The 22678-nt window shown below is 45.0% G+C and overlaps 1 protein-coding gene across 2 annotated transcripts; it reads left to right on the top strand.

Annotated features, from left to right (window-relative positions):
• Positions 1 to 3386: 3386 nt before the first annotated feature.
• On the top strand, positions 3387 to 21553 carry LOC117970341 (macrophage mannose receptor 1-like). 2 transcript variants are annotated; one of them, XM_059014363.1, is made up of 6 exons: positions 3387 to 3452; positions 13059 to 13106; positions 14069 to 14410; positions 18550 to 18891; positions 19436 to 19756; positions 21122 to 21552. In XM_059014363.1, the coding sequence occupies exons 2-6, from the start codon at positions 13070 to 13072 to the stop codon at positions 21505 to 21507; spliced, it is 1428 nt and encodes a 475-aa protein (XP_058870346.1). In that variant the 5' UTR covers positions 3387 to 3452; positions 13059 to 13069; the 3' UTR covers positions 21508 to 21552. The 2 variants fall into 2 exon arrangements, with proteins under 2 accessions (XP_058870346.1, XP_058870345.1); XM_059014362.1 differs by lacking the exon at positions 3387 to 3452 and adding an exon at positions 5891 to 6002 and having other exon boundaries at positions 21122 to 21553.
• Positions 21554 to 22678: the final 1125 nt, after the last annotated feature.

Below are 22678 nucleotides of genomic sequence, written 5' to 3'. Positions count from 1 at the left end.
GGTCAGGAGACCAGCTCCCCCAGCTGCTCTTTCGCGGCAGGAGATAGTGTGGCTGAAGCCCCGGAAGAGGGAACTGCCAGCCACGAAGAATTGGGGGGTAACAGACATTCCACCATGGCCACCCCCAGAAACAACTTGCTTCCCCCTCTTCCAGGACTTTGGGACTGAGGGGGGAGGTGGCCATTGAGGCCATGTGTGCGTTGCACAAGGGGGGGTATATGTGGCAAAGTGCCCCCCCTGTGTATGTTATATGTTACGTGTTGTGTGTAAATGTTGGTGTATAAGCATTGGTACACGGGATATAAGCGGGTCTGTGTTTCACGTGTGTGTAAATTGTATATTTGTATTTAGGCACGGGGATGGCACATCACATCACGTGCAAGTAAAAAGTAATAATATGTGAGCACGGGGAATTGCACTTTAATTAATTCACGTGCAGTTGTACCGAGATTCCAATTGAATGATTGACTAGCAATTGAGTCTTGGTACAACTGCATAAAAGCTGCATGTTTTCACTCACTGGGGGTTGGTGTTCGGTGAGTGGAGAACGGGAGAGAGAGGAGAAAGGAAAGGAAAGTAAAGTAAAGTAATTAGTGTTTTCACTCACCGTGTTTGTCCGTTTGTCTGTTCACTGTTTAGTCTGTTTTGTTTGTCTCTTTATTTTGGCGTATAGTGCCGTGTCCCGTGTTTTTGTGTTCAGACCTTTTATTTTCTGTTCTGTCTGTTTATTCATTAAATGCTGAGCGCGATCACACGCTCAGCTTAACCAAAACTCCAAGTCTCTGTGTGTTACTTCCTGGCTCTGGTCTGACGCCACCCACTCCGGCCGTCTTTGTGACAGTCTAGCACAGAGAGCCCCGAGTGACTCTCACACCTGAAAGAACACTGTGTCCAGCACAGAGAGCCCCGAGTGACTCTCACACCCGAAAGAACACTGTGTCCAGCACAGAGAGCCCCGAGTGACTCTCACACCTGAAAGAACACTGTGTCCAGCACAGAGAGCCCCGAGTGACTCTCACACCTGAAAGAACACTGTGTCCAGCACAGAGAGCCCCGAGTGACTCTCACACCTGAAAGAACACTGTGTCCAGCACAGAGAGCCCCGAGTGACTCTCACACCTGAAAGAACACTGTGTCTAGCACAGAGAGCCCCGAGTGACTCTCACACCTGAAAGAACACTGTGTCCAGCACAGAGAGCCCCGAGTGACTCTCACACCTGAAAGAACACTGTGTCCAGCACAGAGAGCCCCGAGTGACTCTCACACCTGAAAGAACACTGTGTCCAGGACAGAGAGCCCCGAGTGACTCTCACACCTGAAAGAACACTGTGTCTAGCACAGAGAGGCCCGAGTGACTCTCACACCTGAAAGAACACTGTGTCTAGCACAGAGAGCCCCGAGTGACTCTCACACCTGAAAGAACACTGTGTCCAGCACAGAGAGCCCTGAGTGACTCTCACACCAGAAAGAACACTGTGTCCAGCACAGAGAGCCCCGAGCGACTCTCACACCTGAAAGAACACTGTGTCTAGCACAGAGAGCCCCGAGTGACTCTCACACCTGAAAGAACACTGTGTCCAGCACAGAGAGCCCCGAGTGACTCTCACACCTGAAAGAACACTGTGTCCAGCACAGAGAGCCCCGAGTGACTCTCACACCTGAAAGAACAGTGTGTCCAGCACAGAGAGCCCCGAGTGACTCTCACACCTGAAAGAACACTGTGTCCAGCACAGAGAGCCCCGAGTGACTCTCACACCAGAAAGAACACTGTGTCCAGCATAGAGAGCCCCGAGTGACTCTCACACCTGAAAGAACACTGTGTCCAGCACAGAGAGCCCCGAGTGACTCTCACACCTGCAGACCAGCATGGGGGAGCGCGGTGCTGGATGGAGTTGCAAAGTTTCAAAGTAAAGAAAATATATGAAGTGCAGCAATCATGCTGTGTTTGTATAAATATATGCAGTGCAGCGATCATGCTGTGTTAGTATAAATATATGAAGTGCAGCGATCATGCTGTGTTTGTATAAATATATGAAGTGCAGCGATCATGCTGTGTTTGTATAAATATATGAAGTGCAGCGATCATGCTGTGTTTGTATAACCAAGCCAGAAATATAGTTTGCTCTGGTTTAGTTTTTTCATTTCTTTAACTGAGCTGCTCACACTGTCTACAGCACACACCTGTTGTTACTGCAGATACAAATCAGAGAGATTTGAATGTCTCCATGGCAACAGGTACCAGTACAGGTTATGTGTTGAGCAAGTTGGTTTCTACAGAATTAACAATACTGATACAGGGTGCAAATAGATCAAAATAGATCCCCAGGGTTGAACTCCACTGGCTCTACAGTGGGGGCAGGGGGATTTTAAACCATGTTCTTAACCTAAATAGATCATCAAGAGTGCCAAGACTGGTACAGCATTCAGTGTGATCCCTGTCTGGACAGTCACCATTGCAGAAACCCACTGAAGAGGTACAATGAAGAGCAGATATCCCACCCAGTCAGTGTGCATTATACATGGATAAGGACTGGAGTGCCATTGCACTTGTGGGGCGGCTTCCTTATTAAAATCTATTGACTGTTTTGGAAGTATCATTTCATTTTTGCTGTCAATTATTTCAAATTAAGAAGAGAAAGTTTACAAAACGAGAGGAGGCCATTCAGCCCATCTTGCTCGTTTGGTTGTTAGTAGCTTATTGATCCCAGAATCTCATCAAGCAGCTTTTTGAAGGATCCCAGGGTGTCAGCTTCAACAACATTACTGGGGAGTTGGTTCCAGACCCTCACAATTCTCTGTGTAAAAAAGTGCCTCCTTTTTTCTGTTCTGAATGCCCCTTTATCTAATCTCCATTTGTGACCCCTGGTCCTTGTTTCTTTTTTCAGGTCAAAAAAGTCCCCCGGGTTGACATTGTCTATACCTTTTAGGATTTTGAATGCTTGAATCAGATCACCGCGTAGTCTTCTTTGTTCAAGACTGAATAAATTAAATTATTTTAGCCTGTCTGCATACAACATGCCTTTTAAACCCGGGATAATTCTGGTTGCTCTTCTTTGCACTCTTTCTAGAGCAGCAATATCCTTTTTGTAACGATGACCAGAACTGAACACAATATTCTAGGTGAGGTCTTACTAATGCATTGTAAAGTTTTAACATTACTTCCCTTGATTTAAATTCAATTCACGTTTTAATATATGTATTGAAGCACATATATTAAAACGTGGGGTAATTGTCTTAATCATGCTTGGTGCTGCTGTATATTTTAATATATATAAAACGTGTACCTTTTTTAAATTGGGCGTGACTATCACTGCTTACTGAATGACGTCACTGGCTGTGCTGTTTGTCTCCACCCATCATGCTTAGTATATCACAGCATGTCTAAGCTGAGCGTCACAGTGTCAGCGCGTTTCAGACCAGGGAGAACACTTTGGCACTGCTTTGCGTCTAAGGTAAGACTTTCCAAAAACATTATCGAGATGTGTTTGTCTGTATGTAGATTACTAAATATCCATTAAAAACAGCAGCATGTTTATATGTGAAAGTCCAGTGTCCCAATAGGTTTTAAATATAGATTTTAAGGAGGCAGTTTCCTCAATAGCCCACGTTGAACATCTTACATTTATAGTTGCTTCTTGCAGAAGGAGTTTACTACTCTATAGGAAATAAACTCAACAAAAATATTATTATTACTATTATCATTATATTGAGATGTATTGCTTTTTAATATTTTTATTTTGTATTGTTTTAGATGCTTATGTGTTTCTTATACAGCCCTACTCTGTTTAAGTCTGTTCTGATTGGTTAAAATGCGGGAGTCATTTGAGCAGGAATTCTTCTAAAAATATATAAAGTGTAGAAATATATTCAATCTGTAGCAGCATAAAAAGTAATTTGGTCGATGGGATGTGCTGTGCTTTGCATAGCCTTGCTTACCCTAGTCAAACCTGCCAAGAAAACATTCAAATCAGATGTTTTCAATACTTCAAAGTGCAATATTGGGTCTTTATGCAAACATAGTGAAACGAAATCATTATAATTGATGATGTGTATTCCATATAGTATTGTTTGCTTCATGCAATAGTACATGTACGTTTTAATTTCCATCGCATAACAACCAGCGTTAGACTCCTACAGAAAACAGTGAGTGGACTGTAAAGTACGAAGCACGATACGCATCCCAAGGACCCGCTCATCCAGGTGACAAAGTCCTATTTTGTCAACAAAATTAATCAATTTTAAAAATGCAAGCTATATCTGATCCAATACACCAACATAGAATAATTTGAACAATAACGATTACTATGCAACTGTTTAAACGTTAAAAATATCTATTATTTTCCATACTGTTTGGTTTGGTAAGAATGTCACACAAGTTAAATGTAAAGTGAGAGCAGATGTAAGCAGATTTCTTGCTACATAAAAAAAGAACCTCTTCCGTAAAACACAACTCCCCTGAATCCTGCTATGCAAATCACAAATTACTAATATAGTATTTTATATTTTATTCATTGATTTTGTTTTTAAAAAAAAATCGTAATGAAAAATCGCACTATTCTGTCTATTGCCACCACGTTTGGTTAAAACATGTATTCCTAGTAAAAGTGATTCTATTGTAACACAGCAGGGAGGGGGTTAATCCTCCCTGCATGGAAGAAAACATGTGCGAATGCACATTTGGGTTAATTGTTAATTATCCCCGGCACCTGGTAATTATTGTTAAATTAGGACCAGGTGCAGGGTATATAAGGGGTGCAGTCAGTCTGCTCGGGGCTGCTGTATAGAAGGAGACAGCAAGGTGTGCTCTGTTTCCAAGCAGTCGGCAAGTGAAGCGTTTCTGTGGGTTTTGTTTGGTGGGGAAACGGCTTAGCCGTCCTACTTGTAGTCAGGGTGTTCCTGAAAGTTAAGTTAGTGCTCGTAAAGAGCTAGGTGTTTGTTTTTGTTTTGTATTTCTGTTTGTTTTATTAAAAGTGAACTCCCAATTTCTGTGTCTGGGTCAATTTTTAAAGGGGCAACGAACTCGAGTGGGTGAAGGACGTTACACTATATTATATTAATATTAATTAATATTAATATATGAATGTCTGTTGCAGGCAAACGTTTTTTAAGAGTTTAATTTTCATCGAGTTAGCGACCGATGTGTAAAGCGCCTGATTGTCACAGTGCGGGCGGCATGATAGCAGCTTAGCAGCGGTGTTCTGGAGCTGCAAAACCGTGGAGTTAGACTTGAACAACGCCTATTACAAACTCGACTCGTCTTTTAAAAAACTCAAACTCAACGAGTTAAGTAACCCCCTACTCTTTAAAATCATATTTGCCATTTTAAATACGAAAGCATTGTAAAGTATTGACATGTCCTAATAAATGTGAAATTCGAACAATTTATACGAGACAGTCCGCTAAACGATAGGAGAAACAAAACAAGGAAAGTCATGTGTGAAAACACTGACAAATATTACCACAGTAATGATCTGACTGGATCTTTACAAAGCTTGATCCCGTGTCTCAATCAGCTTGGCTTAGTGTGGAATCACATTGTTATGCAGATAAAAGAGCGAATAGTATTTTATTTAGTTAGGTCATTTAATATTGTATTTATCTGCATTTTTATTTAATTCATATTCAGTATTCAGGTTAATATTACTTTTCCATGTCTCCGATCAACACACACAAATAAACATGCTTTTGAAACACGCAACCGGGTGAAACATGTTCCCTATTCTGTAGTGATGGAACGACAATCACAATTCTACGCTTCTGAAGATGATTATAGTGATAGTACAGTGATTTTCCGTGCTGCCTTCTGTATGAGTCTTGATAAAGTCAACAGCCCCCCCCCCCCCCCCACACCAATAAGAAATAGAACAGTCCATTTTTTTTTATCTTCGTCAACAACCGTAAAACCGCCATCGTGTATTTTATGAACGTTAGAATATTTCACTGTTATGACCATTAATACACGATGAAGAGGAGGAGTGTAGAAGATGTTTTTGTTCATGTCGGTAAGACGATAGTGACACAATCATATGCTTCTTGTATGTTTTGTAAGGCACAGATAAAGTTATCAATTTTATACAACAGGCCTATTACTAAGATTTTTTTTTAGTATTTGTGATTCGCATAGCAGGATTTAGGGGAGTTGTGTTTAACAGTAAGTGGTTCGGTTTTTTTTATGTAGCAAGAAATATTGGCGTGTCCTCGTCCCTGTATTATTAACTGTGTTCTTTTGAGAACAGAATATTGTATTTGGGAGGATTTTTTTTTGGTATATTGTGTTCTGTATTCTGTCAAGGGATTCCAGTATTATTTGTTTTACACTTGTGTCCACACTGCTTTTAGCATGATGTGGAAAATTAAAACCAGGTAAAGGCGATCATCCAAATGAAGCTGAAGCTCTAATGGATAACGACACAGAACGCATGTACAGCGCTGAAACACGACGTTTAAAAAACACTGTACTGATGAACCTCGTCATCTTAATATCAGCATCACAAGGGTATCCGTGGATTATAATTTATGACGTCACAGAAACCCTGTCTGGAATTATATTCCTGTAACTCACCAAAGATCATCTATCTATCTATCGAAGTCATTGTATTTATCTTGCTCTTAATTGTATTAATACTTGTACTGTGATTCTTGAAATGTATTTTTGTTTATGACTGTAAGTCGCCCTGTATAAGGGCCTCTGCTAAGAAATAATAATAATAATAATAATAATAATAATAATAATCTATCTATCTATCTATCTATCTATCCGCATATTAAAGAACTGTGTAGTCATAATCAACGCTACTACTAAAATAATGTTAACAACAACAACAACAACAATTATCATACCACTATTATTACTACTACTACTACTGGCACTTTTTCAGAGCTCCTCCAATTCAAACAGTTTGTGGAAGGGTGATGGACAACTCACTGACACACAGGAGATAGAACTTTATTTGAAACGCCCTTGGTGCATAGATTTATTTCAGCCAGAAGGTGGCACTGTGATTCTACTCAGGGCGCAACCTGATAGCAGCGATGATACAAGGCTGGCCGTTCACTCGTGGTGCGCATAGTGTTAGACTGGGGGCTGGACGCGGGTGTGGTGCACACAGTGTTAGACTGGGGGCTGGACGCGGGTGTGGTGCACACAGTGTTAGACTAGGGGCTGGACGCGGGTGTGGTGCACACAGTGTTAGACTAGGGGCTGGACGCGGGTGTGGTGCACACAGTGTTAGACTAGGAGCTGGACGCGGGTGTGGTGCACACAGTGTTAGACTCGGGGCTGGACGCGGGTGTGGTGCACACAGTGTTAGACTCGGGGCTGGACGCGGGTGTGGTGCACACAGTGTTAGACTGGGGGCTGGACGCGGGTGTGGTGCACTCAGTGTTAGACTGGGGGCTGGACGCGGGTGTGCTGCGCACAGTATTAGACTAGGGGCTGGACGCGGGTGTGGTGCGCACAGTGTTAGACTCGGGGCTGGACGCGTGTGTGCTGCGCACAGTATTAGACTAGGGGCTGGACGCGGGTGTGCTGCGCACAGTGTTAGACTGGGGGCTGGACGCGGGTGTGGTGCGCACAGTGTTAGACTCGGGGCTGGACGCGTGTGTGCTGCGCACAGTATTAGACTAGGGGCTGGACGCGGGTGTGCTGCGCACAGTGTTAGACTGGGGGCTGGACGCGGGTGTGGTGCACACAGTGTTAGACTAGGGGCTGGACGCGGGTGTGGTGCGCACAGTGTTAGACTAGGGGCTGGACGCGGGTGTGGTGCGCACAGTGTTAGACTCGGGGCTGGACGCGGGTGTGGTGCACAGTGTTAGACTGGGGGCTGGACGCGGGTGTGGTGCGCACAGTGTTAGACTGGGGGCTGGACGCGGGTGTGGTGCGCACAGTGTTAGACTCGGGGCTGGACGCGGGTGTGGTGCACAGTGTTAGACTGGGGGCTGGACGCGGGTGTGGTGCACTCAGTGTTAGACTGGGGGCTGGACGCGGGTGTGCTGCGCACAGTATTAGACTAGGGGCTGGACGCGGGTGTGGTGCGCACAGTGTTAGACTCGGGGCTGGACGCGTGTGTGCTGCACACAGTATTAGACTAGGGGCTGGACGCGGGTGTGCTGCGCACAGTGTTAGACTGGGGGCTGGACGCGGGTGTGGTGCGCACAGTGTTAGACTGGGGGCTGGACGCGGGTGTGGTGCGCACAGTGTTAGACTGGGGGCTGGACGCGGGTGTGGTGCGCACAGTGTTAGACTGGGGGCTGGACGCGGGTGTGGTGCGCACAGTGTTAGACTGGGGGCTGGACGCGGGTGTGGTGCGCACAGTGTTAGACTGGGGGCTGGACGCGGGTGTGGTGCGCACAGTGTTAGACTGGGGGCTGGACGCGGGTGTGGTGCGCACAGTGTTAGACTGGGGGCTGGACGCGGGTGTGGTGCGCACAGTGTTAGACTGGGGGCTGGACGCGGGTGTGGTGCGCACAGTGTTAGACTGGGGGCTGGACGCGGGTGTGCTGCGCACAGTGTTAGACTGGGGGCTGGACGCGGGTGTGGTGCGCACAGTGTTAGACTGGGGGCTGGACGCGGGTGTGGTGCGCACAGTGTTAGACTGTGGGCTGGACGCGGGTGTGGTGCGCACAGTGTTAGACTGGGGGCTGGACGCGGGTGTGGTGCGCACAGTGTTAGACTAGGGGCTGGACGCGGGTGTGGTGCGCACAGTGTTAGACTAGGGGCTGGACGCGGGTGTGGTGCACACAGTGTTAGACTCGGGGCTGGACGCGGGTGTGGTGCACACAGTGTTAGACTGGGGTCTGGACGCGGGTGTGGTGCACTCAGTGTTAGACTGGGGGCTGGACGCGGGTGTGCTGCGCACAGTATTAGACTAGGGGCTGGACGCGGGTGTGGTGCGCACAGTGTTAGACTCAGGGCTGGACGCGTGTGTGCTGCGCACAGTATTAGACTAGGGGCTGGACGCGGGTGTGCTGCGCACAGTGTTAGACTGGGGGCTGGACGCGGGTGTGGTGCGCACAGTGTTAGACTGGGGGCTGGACGCGGGTGTGGTGCGCACAGTGTTAGACTGGGGGCTGGACGCGGGTGTGGTGCGCACAGTGTTAGACTGGGGGCTGGACGCGGGTGTGGTGCGCACAGTGTTAGACTGGGGGCTGGACGCGGGTGTGGTGCGCACAGTGTTAGACTGGGGGCTGGACGCGGGTGTGGTGCGCACAGTGTTAGACTGGGGGCTGGACGCGGGTGTGGTGCGCACAGTGTTAGACTGGGGGCTGGACGCGGGTGTGGTGCGCACAGTGTTAGACTGGGGGCTGGACGCGGGTGTGGTGCGCACAGTGTTAGACTGGGGGCTGGACGCGGGTGTGGTGCGCACAGTGTTAGACTCGGGGCTGGACGCGGGTGTGGTGCGCACAGTGTTAGACTGGGGGCTGGACGCGGGTGTGGTGCGCACAGTGTTAGACTCGGGGCTGGACGCGTGTGTGCTGCGCACAGTATTAGACTGGGGGCTGGACGCGGGTGTGCTGCGCACAGTGTTAGACTGGGGGCTGGACGCGGGTGTGGTGCGCACAGTGTTAGACTGGGGGCTGGACGCGGGTGTGGTGCGCACAGTGTTAGACTGGGGGCTGGACGCGGGTGTGGTGCGCACAGTGTTAGACTGGGGGCTGGACGCGGGTGTGGTGCGCACAGTGTTAGACTGGGGGCTGGACGCGGGTGTGGTGCGCACAGTGTTAGACTGGGGGCTGGACGCGGGTGTGGTGCGCACAGTGTTAGACTGGGGGCTGGACGCGGGTGTGGTGCGCACAGTGTTAGACTGGGGGCTGGACGCGGGTGTGGTGCGCACAGTGTTAGACTGGGGGCTGGACGCGGGTGTGGTGCGCACAGTGTTAGACTAGGGGCTGGACGCGGGTGTGCTGCGCACAGTGTTAGACTCGGGGCTGGACGCGGGTGTGGTGCACAGTGTTAGACTGGGGGCTGGACGCGGGTGTGCTGCGCACAGTGTTAGACTGGGGGCTGGACGCGGGTGTGCTGCGCACAGTGTTAGACTGGGGGCTGGACGCGGGTGTGGTGCGCACAGTGTTAGACTAGGGGCTGGACGCGGGTGTGGTGCACTCAGTGTTAGACTGGGGGCTGGACGCGGGTGTGGTGCGCACAGTGTTAGACTGGGGGCTGGACGCGGGTGTGGTGCACTCAGTGTTAGACTGGGGGCTGGACGCGGGTGTGGTGCGCACAGTGTTAGACTGGGGGCTGGACGCGGGTGTGGTGCACTCAGTGTTAGACTGGGGGCTGGACGCGGGTGTGCTGCGCACAGTGTTAGACTGGGGGCTGGACGCGGGTGTGGTGCACACAGTGTTAGACTAGGGGCTGGACGCGGGTGTGGTGCACTCAGTGTTAGACTGGGGGCTGGACGCGGGTGTGGTGCGCACAGTGTTAGACTGGGGGCTGGACGCGGGTGTGGTGCACTCAGTGTTAGACTGGGGGCTGGACGCGGGTGTGCTGCGCACAGTGTTAGACTAGGGGCTGGACGCGGGTGGATGCAGTCCACTCACTTTTTTTGGACACAGTCCACCCACTGTTTTTGCTGAAACAGCATTTTCCACAGTCCATCTTCATTGTTATTTGTCTTGAATAGCCTATTTGATTTCTCCCCAATACTTAATCCTTTAATGTTCCTCACGCGACTTTTCCTTTTATGCGTCTGCGCATGCTCTCTGGCTAAACAGTCACTGGAGTCTTGCACTGAAATTGATAAGCGGCACCGTAAACTGAAATTCATGTGACAACTGTTTTTTAAATGGAGGAATACATATTTTAAAGAACGTTATCATATAATAATAACATGTTTTGATTAATTTAATACATTTCTAAAGTAAACTAAGTGAATAATAGCATAACAGCTGACCTTGTTTTTTTCTTCCAAAACTGACAAACTAAACACTGTGACAGACTCGATGATAAACAGCATTTACTCCACAACAGGCACTGCCTCCCTCATCGGTCCTGCGTTCCCAGCAAGATCTCTCGATTTGCTGAAAATAATTGTGAAAGCTTATAATACAGCAGAAGTTATTTAATATCCTGTCTGTGTATACGAAGACACTGCACACTCGTTTTTACTAGGCTATAATATAAAGCCTTCTGTTCTTTATTTTATTGCATACATTTTGTGTATTGCATATATTTAATTGTGACCTGTTATTTTGTCAGATTTTAATGTGTTTTTTTTTCTCTTTTTTTAATTTTATTTGCTTGTTTCTTGTTTCTGTGATGTCTGTATGGTCTTTATAGTTGTTGTTGCAAAAGAGCTTTGGGATACTATATTGTATGTAAAAGGGCACACGTGTTTGGTTGTTATCAGATTTTTTTAAGCTTTAGTTTTTATTTGCGACCTGCATGGTCTTTTTTTATGGCTTTTTAATTGTAAAGAGCTTTGGGATCCTTATAATGAAAGACGCTATCTAACACAGATTATGATGACCGTTATTATTATTATTAGTAATAGTATTATTATCAATCAATAACACACCGATGATGGAAAGCAGGAAGGATGTTCTCATTACAGTGGACATGTTACTTCACGGTCTTGTTAGTTGCCTCTCTTTTTGTGGAAGATATATCTTTTTTCTCTGGTTTTAAATAATCCTTGTCTAATCCTAACGTTGTTTTAAACATTATACCAGACATTTAGTGTATTTAATAACTGTTTTTATTTGTTTTATTTTTTAAACACTTTTCTATGGGACCAGTTAGGAGATCTGAATTGTCAGATTGTTTTCCAAATGGTTTCATGTGCGCACAACCGGCATTAACATTTTTGAAAATCCGATATTGCCGAATATATCCTTGCAGCCAAATAATATATAACAGGCAAGGATAGCCCTCCTAGTTTTGAGTCTCCTTTTTTATTCTGGGCTGGGAACCTTCCATAGACAATCTACCCAACAGTGAGATTGGCAGAATTTTACAGTTTAGCGTGTTCTGCTATTAATTCAAATTATTATACTGATTATTGTTAGCCTAAAACTTAATATAATATAATTCTTTATATGCAAATTAACATTTTCCCATCCATGGCCATGGCCAAGGTGGTCAGACCGTCGACCATTGTGGCGACACACACTGCGGGTTGAGAGGGGTCTCGCAGTTGGGGGGATGTACATCTTCATAGAACTCATGGAGGGGTTGGGCAGCAGGGTCGTCCTTTCGAACATCCCACCTTTCTTAAAGGATGACCTTCTAAAGCCCCATCTTCAGGCCCTAGGGGAGCTGAAAACAGTGATCCACCCCACCCCCCTAGGGTGCAAAGACCAGCCCCTCTGCCACGTCCTGTCCTTCTGACGCCATGTTACCATCCACCTGGTGGGGATGGTAACTGTGTGATTTTTTTCTCCTCAAAGGAGGTGCGGTGCTACCACTGCAGAGACCTGGGGCACCAAAATAAAAGGTGCCCTAAACTCAAGCAGAGCGCAAACCCATCCACGCCAGCACCGCACACCTCCGAGTCATCTCCCCCTCAGGGCCCTCAAACAGGTATCTCGAGGGGGTCCTTAGGACTGGAGAGCCGGTCCTGCTGATTGAAACAAAGTTGCTGGACCCTCCTCAGCCTCCCCTCGAGAACAACCTGAGCAGGATCTCTGATTTCTCCTCGACCCCCCTCCGCTCTGCAATGAGGAGAACCCTGTACTATTTGTTAGATAGTTAATGGGAGTTTGTGTTAGCACCGCCTTTTTGATTAGGGGATGCTGATTAGTATTTTTTTCATCAGCTATTACATCAGCCATACCATCTTGAGTAAGCCTCATCTAGGATGATCTTAGAAGCTAAGCAAGGTTGGGCTTGGTTAGTACTTGGATGGGAGACCACCTGGAACACCATGTGCTGAGTGAAAGCTGATAGAGCCCTCCTGTTGGTCATCAAATAGGACTACTACTAATAATAAGAACAACATTTCTATTGAGGTTCCAATGTGATTGAGTATTCTGTTTTTTATTTTGTTTTGCTGTTTTTTATATTTGAAGCTTTCCCTCTATGAAGGTGATTAATAGAAAGTCTTCTCTTTCTAATGCAGAGTCTGCTGTGATGGGGGAGAGAGGGCTGCTCATCCTTCTGCTTGCAGGTGGGTTTCCTTTATTTCTGGTTTTCTTACTGTTTGCTTTGATATTTTCCACATTCTCTCTCAGAAAAGTTAACGCAGTTCTTAAAGCTGCAGTGTCCCTCAGTCACGTTCACTGTGAAACTAACATGTGATTCCTGGGTGTCTGTGTGTTTACTGCACTGCTCCACTGCTACAGAGCAGACCTGGCTGCTGTTATATCTGCTCAGCTCAGCACAAGCTATTGATCGGTACTGTGGGGGGTATATGGAGGCTGTCTGTCTGTCTGTCACACCTACATTGTTACAAATGTGTAGCGAACCGCTTGTCCACTTAAGACGAAATTTTGGTTTGAAACTGGAAAATGAATGGTTATCATGCACAGGCATGATGGAAAATACTGTATAGTGACTGCTTCTTTTTTCTTTAATTCTCTGTGCAAACTCCCTGGCAGAACATGTAAAATCAAACCATGCTCAGTTGTTAGTGCTGTGGAAGAGCAGGCTGGAAATGTCTGCTCCGCTCCCTCGCTCCATATACAATGTGCTCGCTCTGCTCCGCACACAGCCTGGCACCGTGAGCTGTCAAGGCTGATTGATGGGCTATCAGGAGGTTCATTGAAACAATAGAAATGTCAACAGACCACTCACTTGAGGAATGCAGACTGATATAATCAAACTTCAATACATGTCTGCAAGTCCTGACTGATGAATACAAATAATACAACAACACCTCATTGTTATAATATGTTTTCTATGTAGCGGTCAGTTTGACTGCTCCTGGTCGGAATAGGTATGACAGTATTTTATCTCACTAATTTTTGGAGCGACGCGATTCTTTCTTTGTCAAGGTAATTAGTACATAGATTTAGGAAAAGTCAGGAAAGCACAGCTCTGTATCTTAATATTTAAATTAAAATCCAAAAAACGGTCAAAATGACCACCTTGCTCGTTCTAGTGTTAATCATGTTGTTTTTTCTTTATCAGGGTTTTGTGTGCCTGCATACAACCAGATCAGAAAACACGTGTTTGTGGAAACTAAGAAGAGTTGGTCTGAAGCTCAGAGGTACTGTAGAGAGAAGCACACAGACCTGGCCACTGTGCGCAGCCAGGAAGAAGCAAAGCAGCTCTTAAATATTACAGGAGCTTCTCTCTGGGGTTCCTGGATCGGGCTGTATCGTGATGACACACAGAACTGGCAGTGGTCTAACAGCGATGATGTCATCTACTCCAACTGGAGGGCAGACGTCTTCTGTGCTTCAGTCAATTCAGACGGAAAGTGGACTGATTTACCCTGCAACCTTCAGGAAGCCTTCATGTGCTACAAAGGTAAAGACGTAATTGTTGCTATATTGCAATTGATTATTCATTCATTTTAGTTGTTATAATTATTAAGCATCCCTGTGAGGGGAGCTTGTATGAGTTTGCAAATCCACCCACTCCTACAGCTGCTAATATCTCAAAAACTATTTCAGCTTGCAAATATTTTCAGTCAAAACCCTGAATACAAGTTGCCCTTGAAAGGATACAAAAACATACAGTTATTAGATGTGTTTGGTGTGTTTCAGAGGCAGTTCCAAAAGATACCTACATTTCATTAGTGATAGATGGATGGAGCTATAACACTGTTCCCCCCCTCTGGTGAGGTGTAGGGCGTCAGGTTTACCTTCCCCTCTGGGCTGGGGTTTGCTGTGTGAAGGTTGAAATCTTCTCTGGGAGTTCTGTGGCAGCTCATTTCTTTCAGATTCAGGAAAGTCAGGCTCTGCTTCATCTCCTAGTACCCGAGTGCTGCTGGTATTGGGCCGGGTATCTGTATATTTCACCATACTCTCCTTTAGCTTCCAGGATGGTGGGCATTGAGTTGTCTGCATTTACCACTGCGCTCATGGCAGCTCTGACCTCTGCAGACAGGTTACGTATGAACAGCAGCTTGAAGCTCTTGTCTACATTGTCCCCTGGATGTGCTTCACCTGCATAGTAAAGGAGTTTCAGTTCCTTGTAGAAGTCTCTCGGGTCCTCATCCTTCTTACATTGTCTGAGACAGGCTGTGTGCAGGGCTGTGCAGGGATCACCATACTTGGAGCATTTCCCTGTTAAGGCAGCGCACAGTTTCTCAACATTTTTCCTGGTCCACTCCTGTACTGTGTCTACAAATGTGAGAGAGAGCAGTCTGGCCTTATTATGCAGATCACTTGTCAATCCCCAGTCGTTGATAATGTCCCTGATATGACTGGTGTGTTCCTCAGTGGTGATGCTCTTTTTAGCTGCTGATAGTTGACGCTAACTTGTGGTGTAAACCATTAGTTCTCAGTTCAGGTTGGCGTGCTTCACCATTGCACATTGCAGAGTTGTAGACTGGGCTCTGGGCTCACCAGGGACTTGCCTTCTGGGTTGTGCAGTGTATTCAGGAAGTGAGGTCATGCTCTGAGCAGTGCTTAGAACAGCTTCTTGCAGACGTTGGTCTATCCTGGAGCTGTGCTACTTCCCTGTAGAGTTTTTACCAAGTCCTTCAGGCTCTCTGCCTCAGTATTGTTCACAATTGGAGAGGATGTTTTAACTCTAAGTAAAAGTATTTGAGTTGGAATCAGGTTCCGATGACCCTTTCAGAGCCTGCAAATCTCTGCTTTTACTTTCCTGAGCTCCTCCTCTCCATGTTCTAGCTCTGCGTGGAGCCTGGGAATGTCCTCCTCTTGTTGCAGCAGCGTGCTTAGTGGTTTATTTGATGCTCCATCTGTTGCTGGAGATCTTCGATCTGTTCCTCTCTGTTCTGTAAATCCTCGGCTGCAGTGCTTAGTTCAAGTTCACCCACTCTCCTCTCCAATCTTGTTACATCGGAAGTAAGGGAGGAAGTTAGGGTTTTTCTTCTGGACCATGTCCTTTTGGATTTCAACATCAAAAATGCCTCCTATTTTCTGTTCTGAATGCCCCTTTATCTAATCTCCATTTATGACCCCTGGTCCTTTTTTCTTTTTTCAAGTCAAAGAAGTCCCCCGGGTTGACATTGTCAATACCTTTTAGGATTTTGAATGTTTGAATCAGATCGCCGCGTAGTCTTCTTTGTTCAAGACTGAATAGATTCAATTCTTTTAGCCTGTCTGCATACGACATGCCTTTTAAACCCGGGATAATTCTGGTTGCTCTTCTTTGCACTCTTTCTAGAGCAGCAATATCCTTTTTGTAACGAGGTGACCAGAACTGAACACAATATTCTAGGTGAGGTCTTACTAATGCATTGTAGAGTTTTAACATTACTTCCCTTGATTTAAATTCAACACTTCTCACAATATATCCAAGCATCTTGTTAGCCTTTTTTATAGCTTCCCCACATTGTCTAGATGAAGACATTTCTGAGTCAACATAAACTCCTAGGTCTTTTTCATAGTTCCCTTCTTCAATTTCACTATCTCCCATATGATATTTATAATGCACATTTTTATTGCCCGCATGCAATACTTTACACTTTTCTCTATTAAATTTCATTTGCCATGTGTCTGCCCAATTCTGAATGCTGTCGAGATCATTTTGAATGACCTTTGCTGCTTCAACAGTGTGGGCCACTCCTCCTATTTTTGTGTCGTCTGCAAATTTAACGAGTTTGCTTACTATATCAGAGTCTAAATCATTAATGTAGATTAGGAATAGCAGAGGACCTAATACTGATCCCTGTGGTACACCACTGGTTACCTCACTCCATTTCGAGGTTTCTCCTCTAATCAGTACTTTTTGTTTTCTACCTGTTAACCACTCCCTAATCCATGTGCATGCATTTCCTTGAATCCCTACTGCGTTCAGTTTGAGAATTAATCTTTTATGCGGGACTTTGTCAAAAGCTTTCTGGAAATCTAAATAAACCATGTCGTATGCTTTGCAGTTATCCATTTTCAATGTTGCATCCTCAAAAAAGTCAAGTAGGTTAGTTAGACATGATCTCCCTTTCCTAAAACCATGCTGGCTGTCTCCCAGGATATTGTTACCATATAGGTAATTTTCCATTTTGGATTTTATTATAGTTTCCATAAGTTTACATATAATAGAAGTCAGGCTTATTGGTCTGTAGTTACCTGGTTCGGTTTTGTCTCCCTTTTTGTGGATCGGTATTATGTTTGCTATTTTCCAGTCTGTCGGTACAACCCCTGTGTCAAGAGACTGTTGCATGATCTTGGTTAGCGGTCCCGTACCTGGGATTGAACCCACAACCTTCTGGTTAAGAGTCCAGAGCCCTAACCACGACGCCAAACTGTGATATATATATATATATATATATACACACACACACACACACACACACACACACACACACACACACACACACACACACACACACACACACACACACACACACACACACACACACACACACACACACACACACACACACACACACACACACACACACACACACACACACACACACACACACACACACACACACACACACACACACACACACACACACCATATACCATATACCATATACCTCGAATTTAAAACTTTCTCACCATCAATTTGAGGGAAAAATTAAACATCAAATAAATCTGCATTTACAAAGATCCACCCTCAATTACGCTCGTGGTGCAAACACAATCCTCTGTGAAAACAAGTGCAGTGATGTTGTCCGGTTTAGGGCTGGCCTTTGGCGACAGCTCCGAATCATGTTAGCTGTCTAATGTCAACGTAAACAACGAAGCAGGCAACACATTCAAACAATTGCACAGCCAATATTCCATTAAACAACGTTACGACAAGGCATTTAGACAACAATTCATCAATGAACTAACTAATAACATTTGAGTCAAAGCAACTTCTAGAGATTTCACTGTAAGAGATTCTCTTCTAATCTCTTAGCTTAGAAACTCAAGGCTGTAGGGCACATCCTCCACTCCACACGGAGTGCCTTCACCGAATGCACCACTCGGGAGCTCCTATTGGTTTACCCTTTTAACCCCATTTAGACCCTCTATTATCTATTTATTTATTTATTTATTTAGCAGACGCCTTTATCCAAGGCGACTTACAGAGACTAGGTTGTGTGAACTATGCATCAGCTGCAGAGTCACTTACAACTACGTCTCACCGGAAAGACGGAGCACAAGGAGTGACTTGCTCAGGGTCACACAATGAGTCAGTGGCTGAGGTGGGATTTGAATTGGGGACCTCCTGGTTACAAGCCCTTTTTTTAACCACTGGACCACACAGCCTCCAAATGATTGATTCTCATATTACTGATTCTCATTGAACATCGAAACAGGAGTAAATTAGCCAACTAAAAAATATACTTCTGGCATAACAGGTTTCTGAGAATTTTGCCCCATGTTTTTAAATAACACACAGATGTACTTGACTGTAGACAGGATGCAGTTTGTGATAAGTTGTAGGATTGATGAAAACACACAAGTTTGTTTTGGGTTCAGTGCCAGCTCACCTCCACAGCTCCCAGCCTCTCAGCTTCTGTTTGTTTGTGTTTACAGAGACCAGCAACATAACTGAGAGATACACCCTGATTGAAGAACTGAAAACCTGGACTGAAGCTCAGCAGTACTGTAGAGAACACCACACCGACCTTGTCAGTATAAAGAACGCCAGTGAAAATGAAGACCTAGTGAAGAAAGCGCAGGGCAAGCCCTTCTGGATAGGCCTGTTCAATGAGCCCTGGAAGTGGTCACACCAGGGGGATAACTACACATTTCACAACTGGAACTATGGGGAACCAAACAATAGGGGAGGGGATGAGAACTGTGTGATGATGAGTAAGACTGGTGAATGGACTGACACTGGCTGCAATTATCAGAACTCCTTCTTCTGCTGTGAGGGTGAGGACCCTGTTCAGACTGTGTTCTCATTTAATTCAGTGTAAACCTGCAGGTTGAAAGAGGGAAGCATGATTAGATCTCTTCAGTCGGTCCTGGTTGTGACAAATCTACCAGTTTCCACTTTGAGAATCAATCACAGAGGGTCTAAATGGGGTTAAAAGGGCAATAAAAACCCCAGTTATATTTCCTTAGGCTTTAAGGTATTGTGCTGTGCTGTGCAATATCGTATAATAACAAGACATGTACCTTTACACCTTCTAAAATAACATTAGCATTGATTGACAGTGAACTGAGTTTTTCTCACATCGATTTCTTTGTCTACCTGGTGTTTCCATGACCTTCGTCACTCATGCCAGAATGATACTCATGTTACAGTACAAACCACAAGCATGTTAGTATATTTATTATCACCATACAGTTCTACTAGTGTCCCACATTCTTACAGGACCAGTAATCTGTGACTGTTGGTTCCATTTCCAGTGGAAATCTTTTCTCTGAAGAACACGTTTTCACTCATCTTTATTGTGCTGTCCCCTCTCCCCAGGCGGCTCCTCTGGTCAGTGTTTCTATGAAGGAGCTTGGAAGACATGGCAGGAAGCTCAGAGCTACTGCAGAAACCAAGGTAGAGACCTGCCCACCATTCAAGACCAGGCCAGGGTTAATGAGCTTATAGGTCTTATACCTTCATATAGTAACTGGTATTGGATTGGGCTGCATCGTGATAAAGAGAACTGGCAGTGGTCCAGTGGAGGTGATGTCATCTACTTCAACTGGGGACGATACCTCTTCTGTGCTTCAGTCAATGCGGAGGGAGAGTGGGAGGATTCACTCTGCAGTCAGGGAAACTATTTCATGTGCTACAGCGGTGAGTTGAGATTCAATTCCTTTGTTAATGAAACAGCTGACTGGACTGGGGGTTGAAGCCAGGTCCCCTGGATACTGCACAGGGGCCATAATCTTGAAATGTTCAAAAGAAGAAACATCTTCTCAAATACAGTATGTTTCTAAGTTTATTATTAAGAAAAAATGTTAAGAAGATGTGTTATTCATAACAGTTTTTTATGATTGTTTTTCCTTCATAAGAAACTTAAGAAAATGTGAATTCTTCAAAGAAATGTTCTTATTGTTTTGTTTAGATTGTTTATATTCCAGACAGCAAAATCTTAAATATGTAGCCCTTATTAGACATGTAGAAGGAATATGTTTAACAGTTAAATAACTATTTGTATTAGAATAAAAGGTGATAAAGAGGGTTGTAGCTTTGCTGTATTGTGTGTAGTGGGCTGAACCTCACATGACTGATTCGTTTGTTATGCAAATGAGGTCTGACAGGTATTCTGCAATATATAAAAGTTGCATCTCCCTGTTACAAGTTAGTTTCAGTCACCGTGAGCAAAGAACAGACTTTCATACACAGCTGATAGCACAGCAGGTGCTCGGTTGGCAGGTGATTCCCTAACCAACACTAGGCTACATAAATGCCATGTTTCATGAGGTACAGCCTCCACAGTGATGAGCCAGTCTCGTTGCTCTTGTCAAATGTAACTTTTCTTTCTCTTCTAAACAGTGTTGTTGTGATCATACACTGGTGGTAGAGTTTGTTTTTAGAGATTTAGGTTAGCAGTTTTATCATCCCGCTTATCATACACAGGCAATCTTATGACATACGGGTCTCACACCACCACCGTGTACAATAAGACTGTACAATAACAACGATTATAGGAAATTATTGTTCACCATGTATAATAATATAAATAATTAATACCACAGCCACCGGAACTCTGCCTCAACCAATCAGGTTCCTAGTAGAGTGCTCATTATCATGCAGTCGACGCCCTCAGAGTTTAGAATGTTGAAACTGTCATTGGAACAGGCTGACTTCAAAACAGACAAATAGCAGCCAGTACAGGAAAGTACAGTACAGGGGGGGGGTCATAATGATACTGTTTGCTTCATATTGATTGTACATCGACTGTGAGGAAAATATGAATAAATTGAAAAAGAACGGTCATTATTCCTAAATCATTAAATGAACTCCCCCATCCCCCACTTTGCTATTAAATACTTTTCAGACATAAACTAAAGAGACTCCCATGCACTGCTAGAGATGCTGCTTTTCATGACCTTTATAGCTGAGCCGAGTGTGACTCGGGTTCAATCACTATACAACAGGAGAGCCAGCGCACTTCCACAGATGACATTGATTTTGATCTGCTGTTTGTGTTTACAGAGACCAGCACCATCACTGAGAGATACACCCTGATTGAAGAACTGAAAACCTGGACTGAAGCTCAGCAGTACTGTAGAGAACACCACACCGACCTCGTCAGTATAAAGAACGCCAGTGAAAATGAAGAAATAGTAAAGAAAGCGCAGGGCAAGCCCTTCTGGATAGGCCTGTTCAATGAGCCCTGGAAGTGGTCACACCAGGGGGATAACTACACATTTCACAACTGGAACTATTGGGAGCCAAACAATTGGGGAGGGGATGAGAACTGTGTGTTGATGAGTAACACTGGTGGATGGTTTGACTATAGCTGCCACTTTCAGTTGCCCTTCTTCTGCTGTGAGGGTGAGGACCCTGTTCAGACTGTGTTCTCATTTAATTCAGTGTAAACATTCAGGTTCAAAGAGAGAAGCCTGATTAGATCTCTTCAATAAATCCTAGTGGTGACAATTCTAGCAGTTTCCACTTTGAGAATCAATCACAGGCTCCCTGCTCAGGCTGATGGGATGGTCAATATCCTTCCAGAGGTAATGGGGTGATGTGGATTGCAGCTATCAGTACCCCTGGTTCTGCTGTGACTGAAGGCTCCCTGTTCAGTCTGTGCTCTTGTTCAGCTCAGTGTTTGCACCCCAGTCTGTGAGCAGGGACTCAGAGGCTCAGTCCATCTGATCCTACAGTAGCTGTCTGACCTCCAGAGCAGGACAGGGTGTAGCCTAGAGATCTGAAGAACCAGAATCCAGCCCGGTCATTAAGAGTGTGAGAGGGAGCAGCTCCCCCTCATTGTTATACCCAGGAGAGACGTGTGCTGTGATAAACATTCTTACTGTCTATTTATTATATTAATTTGAAAACAATAAACCATGTCATTGTCAGCATTGCCCTGGTGGAGACAGCAGCATAGACACAGTTTCATTGAAATGCATTTGAACAATACACTTGAAACAGGAAACACTAAATCTTGTTGTTGTGTGTTTTCTCCGGTCTCTCAAGGTATGCAGTGTAATCACTTCAGTGGATTCACAAACCACAGTAGAATGGCAATCTCATGTGTCATGTGAACCACTAGACCCCCCTGTGTCTGCTGGTTTTCATTCCAACTGAGCTCTCAGTTACTTAACTAGACCCTTAATTGAACTGATAATTTACTTAATTAGACCTTTTAACTTGTTTTCAAATCTTAAACAGTTGCATATTTCAAGTTAGCTATAACATTTGACAAGTAACTTGAACTGCAACTGTTTAAGAGCTGAAAACAAGTAAAAATGTCTAATTAAGCAAATTATCAGTTCAATTAATGGTCTAGTTAAGTAATTGAGAGCTCTGTTGGAATGAAAACCAGCAGACACAGGACCGAGTTTGAGAAGCCCTAATCTAAACCACTCACTGTAGACGTGTCAGTGCATTGAAATCCACACAAAAGAAAGGTAATGAGGTCTAAACTCGCATGCAAGCATTCAAATGGTGCCTGACGGAAACATGTTTAAATCTGTTAAAAACTGCCCCAACATTAAACACTCATCTAAACATCTAAACACAAGAGTTCATCTTTGAAAGTCTACC

Source organism: Acipenser ruthenus, chromosome 48 (assembly GCF_902713425.1).
Source record: "Acipenser ruthenus chromosome 48, fAciRut3.2 maternal haplotype, whole genome shotgun sequence".
NCBI classification, from domain to species: domain Eukaryota; kingdom Metazoa; phylum Chordata; class Actinopteri; order Acipenseriformes; family Acipenseridae; genus Acipenser; species Acipenser ruthenus.
Note: the sequence above shows the minus strand (reverse complement) of the source record. Positions and strands in the feature narration are given on the sequence as shown.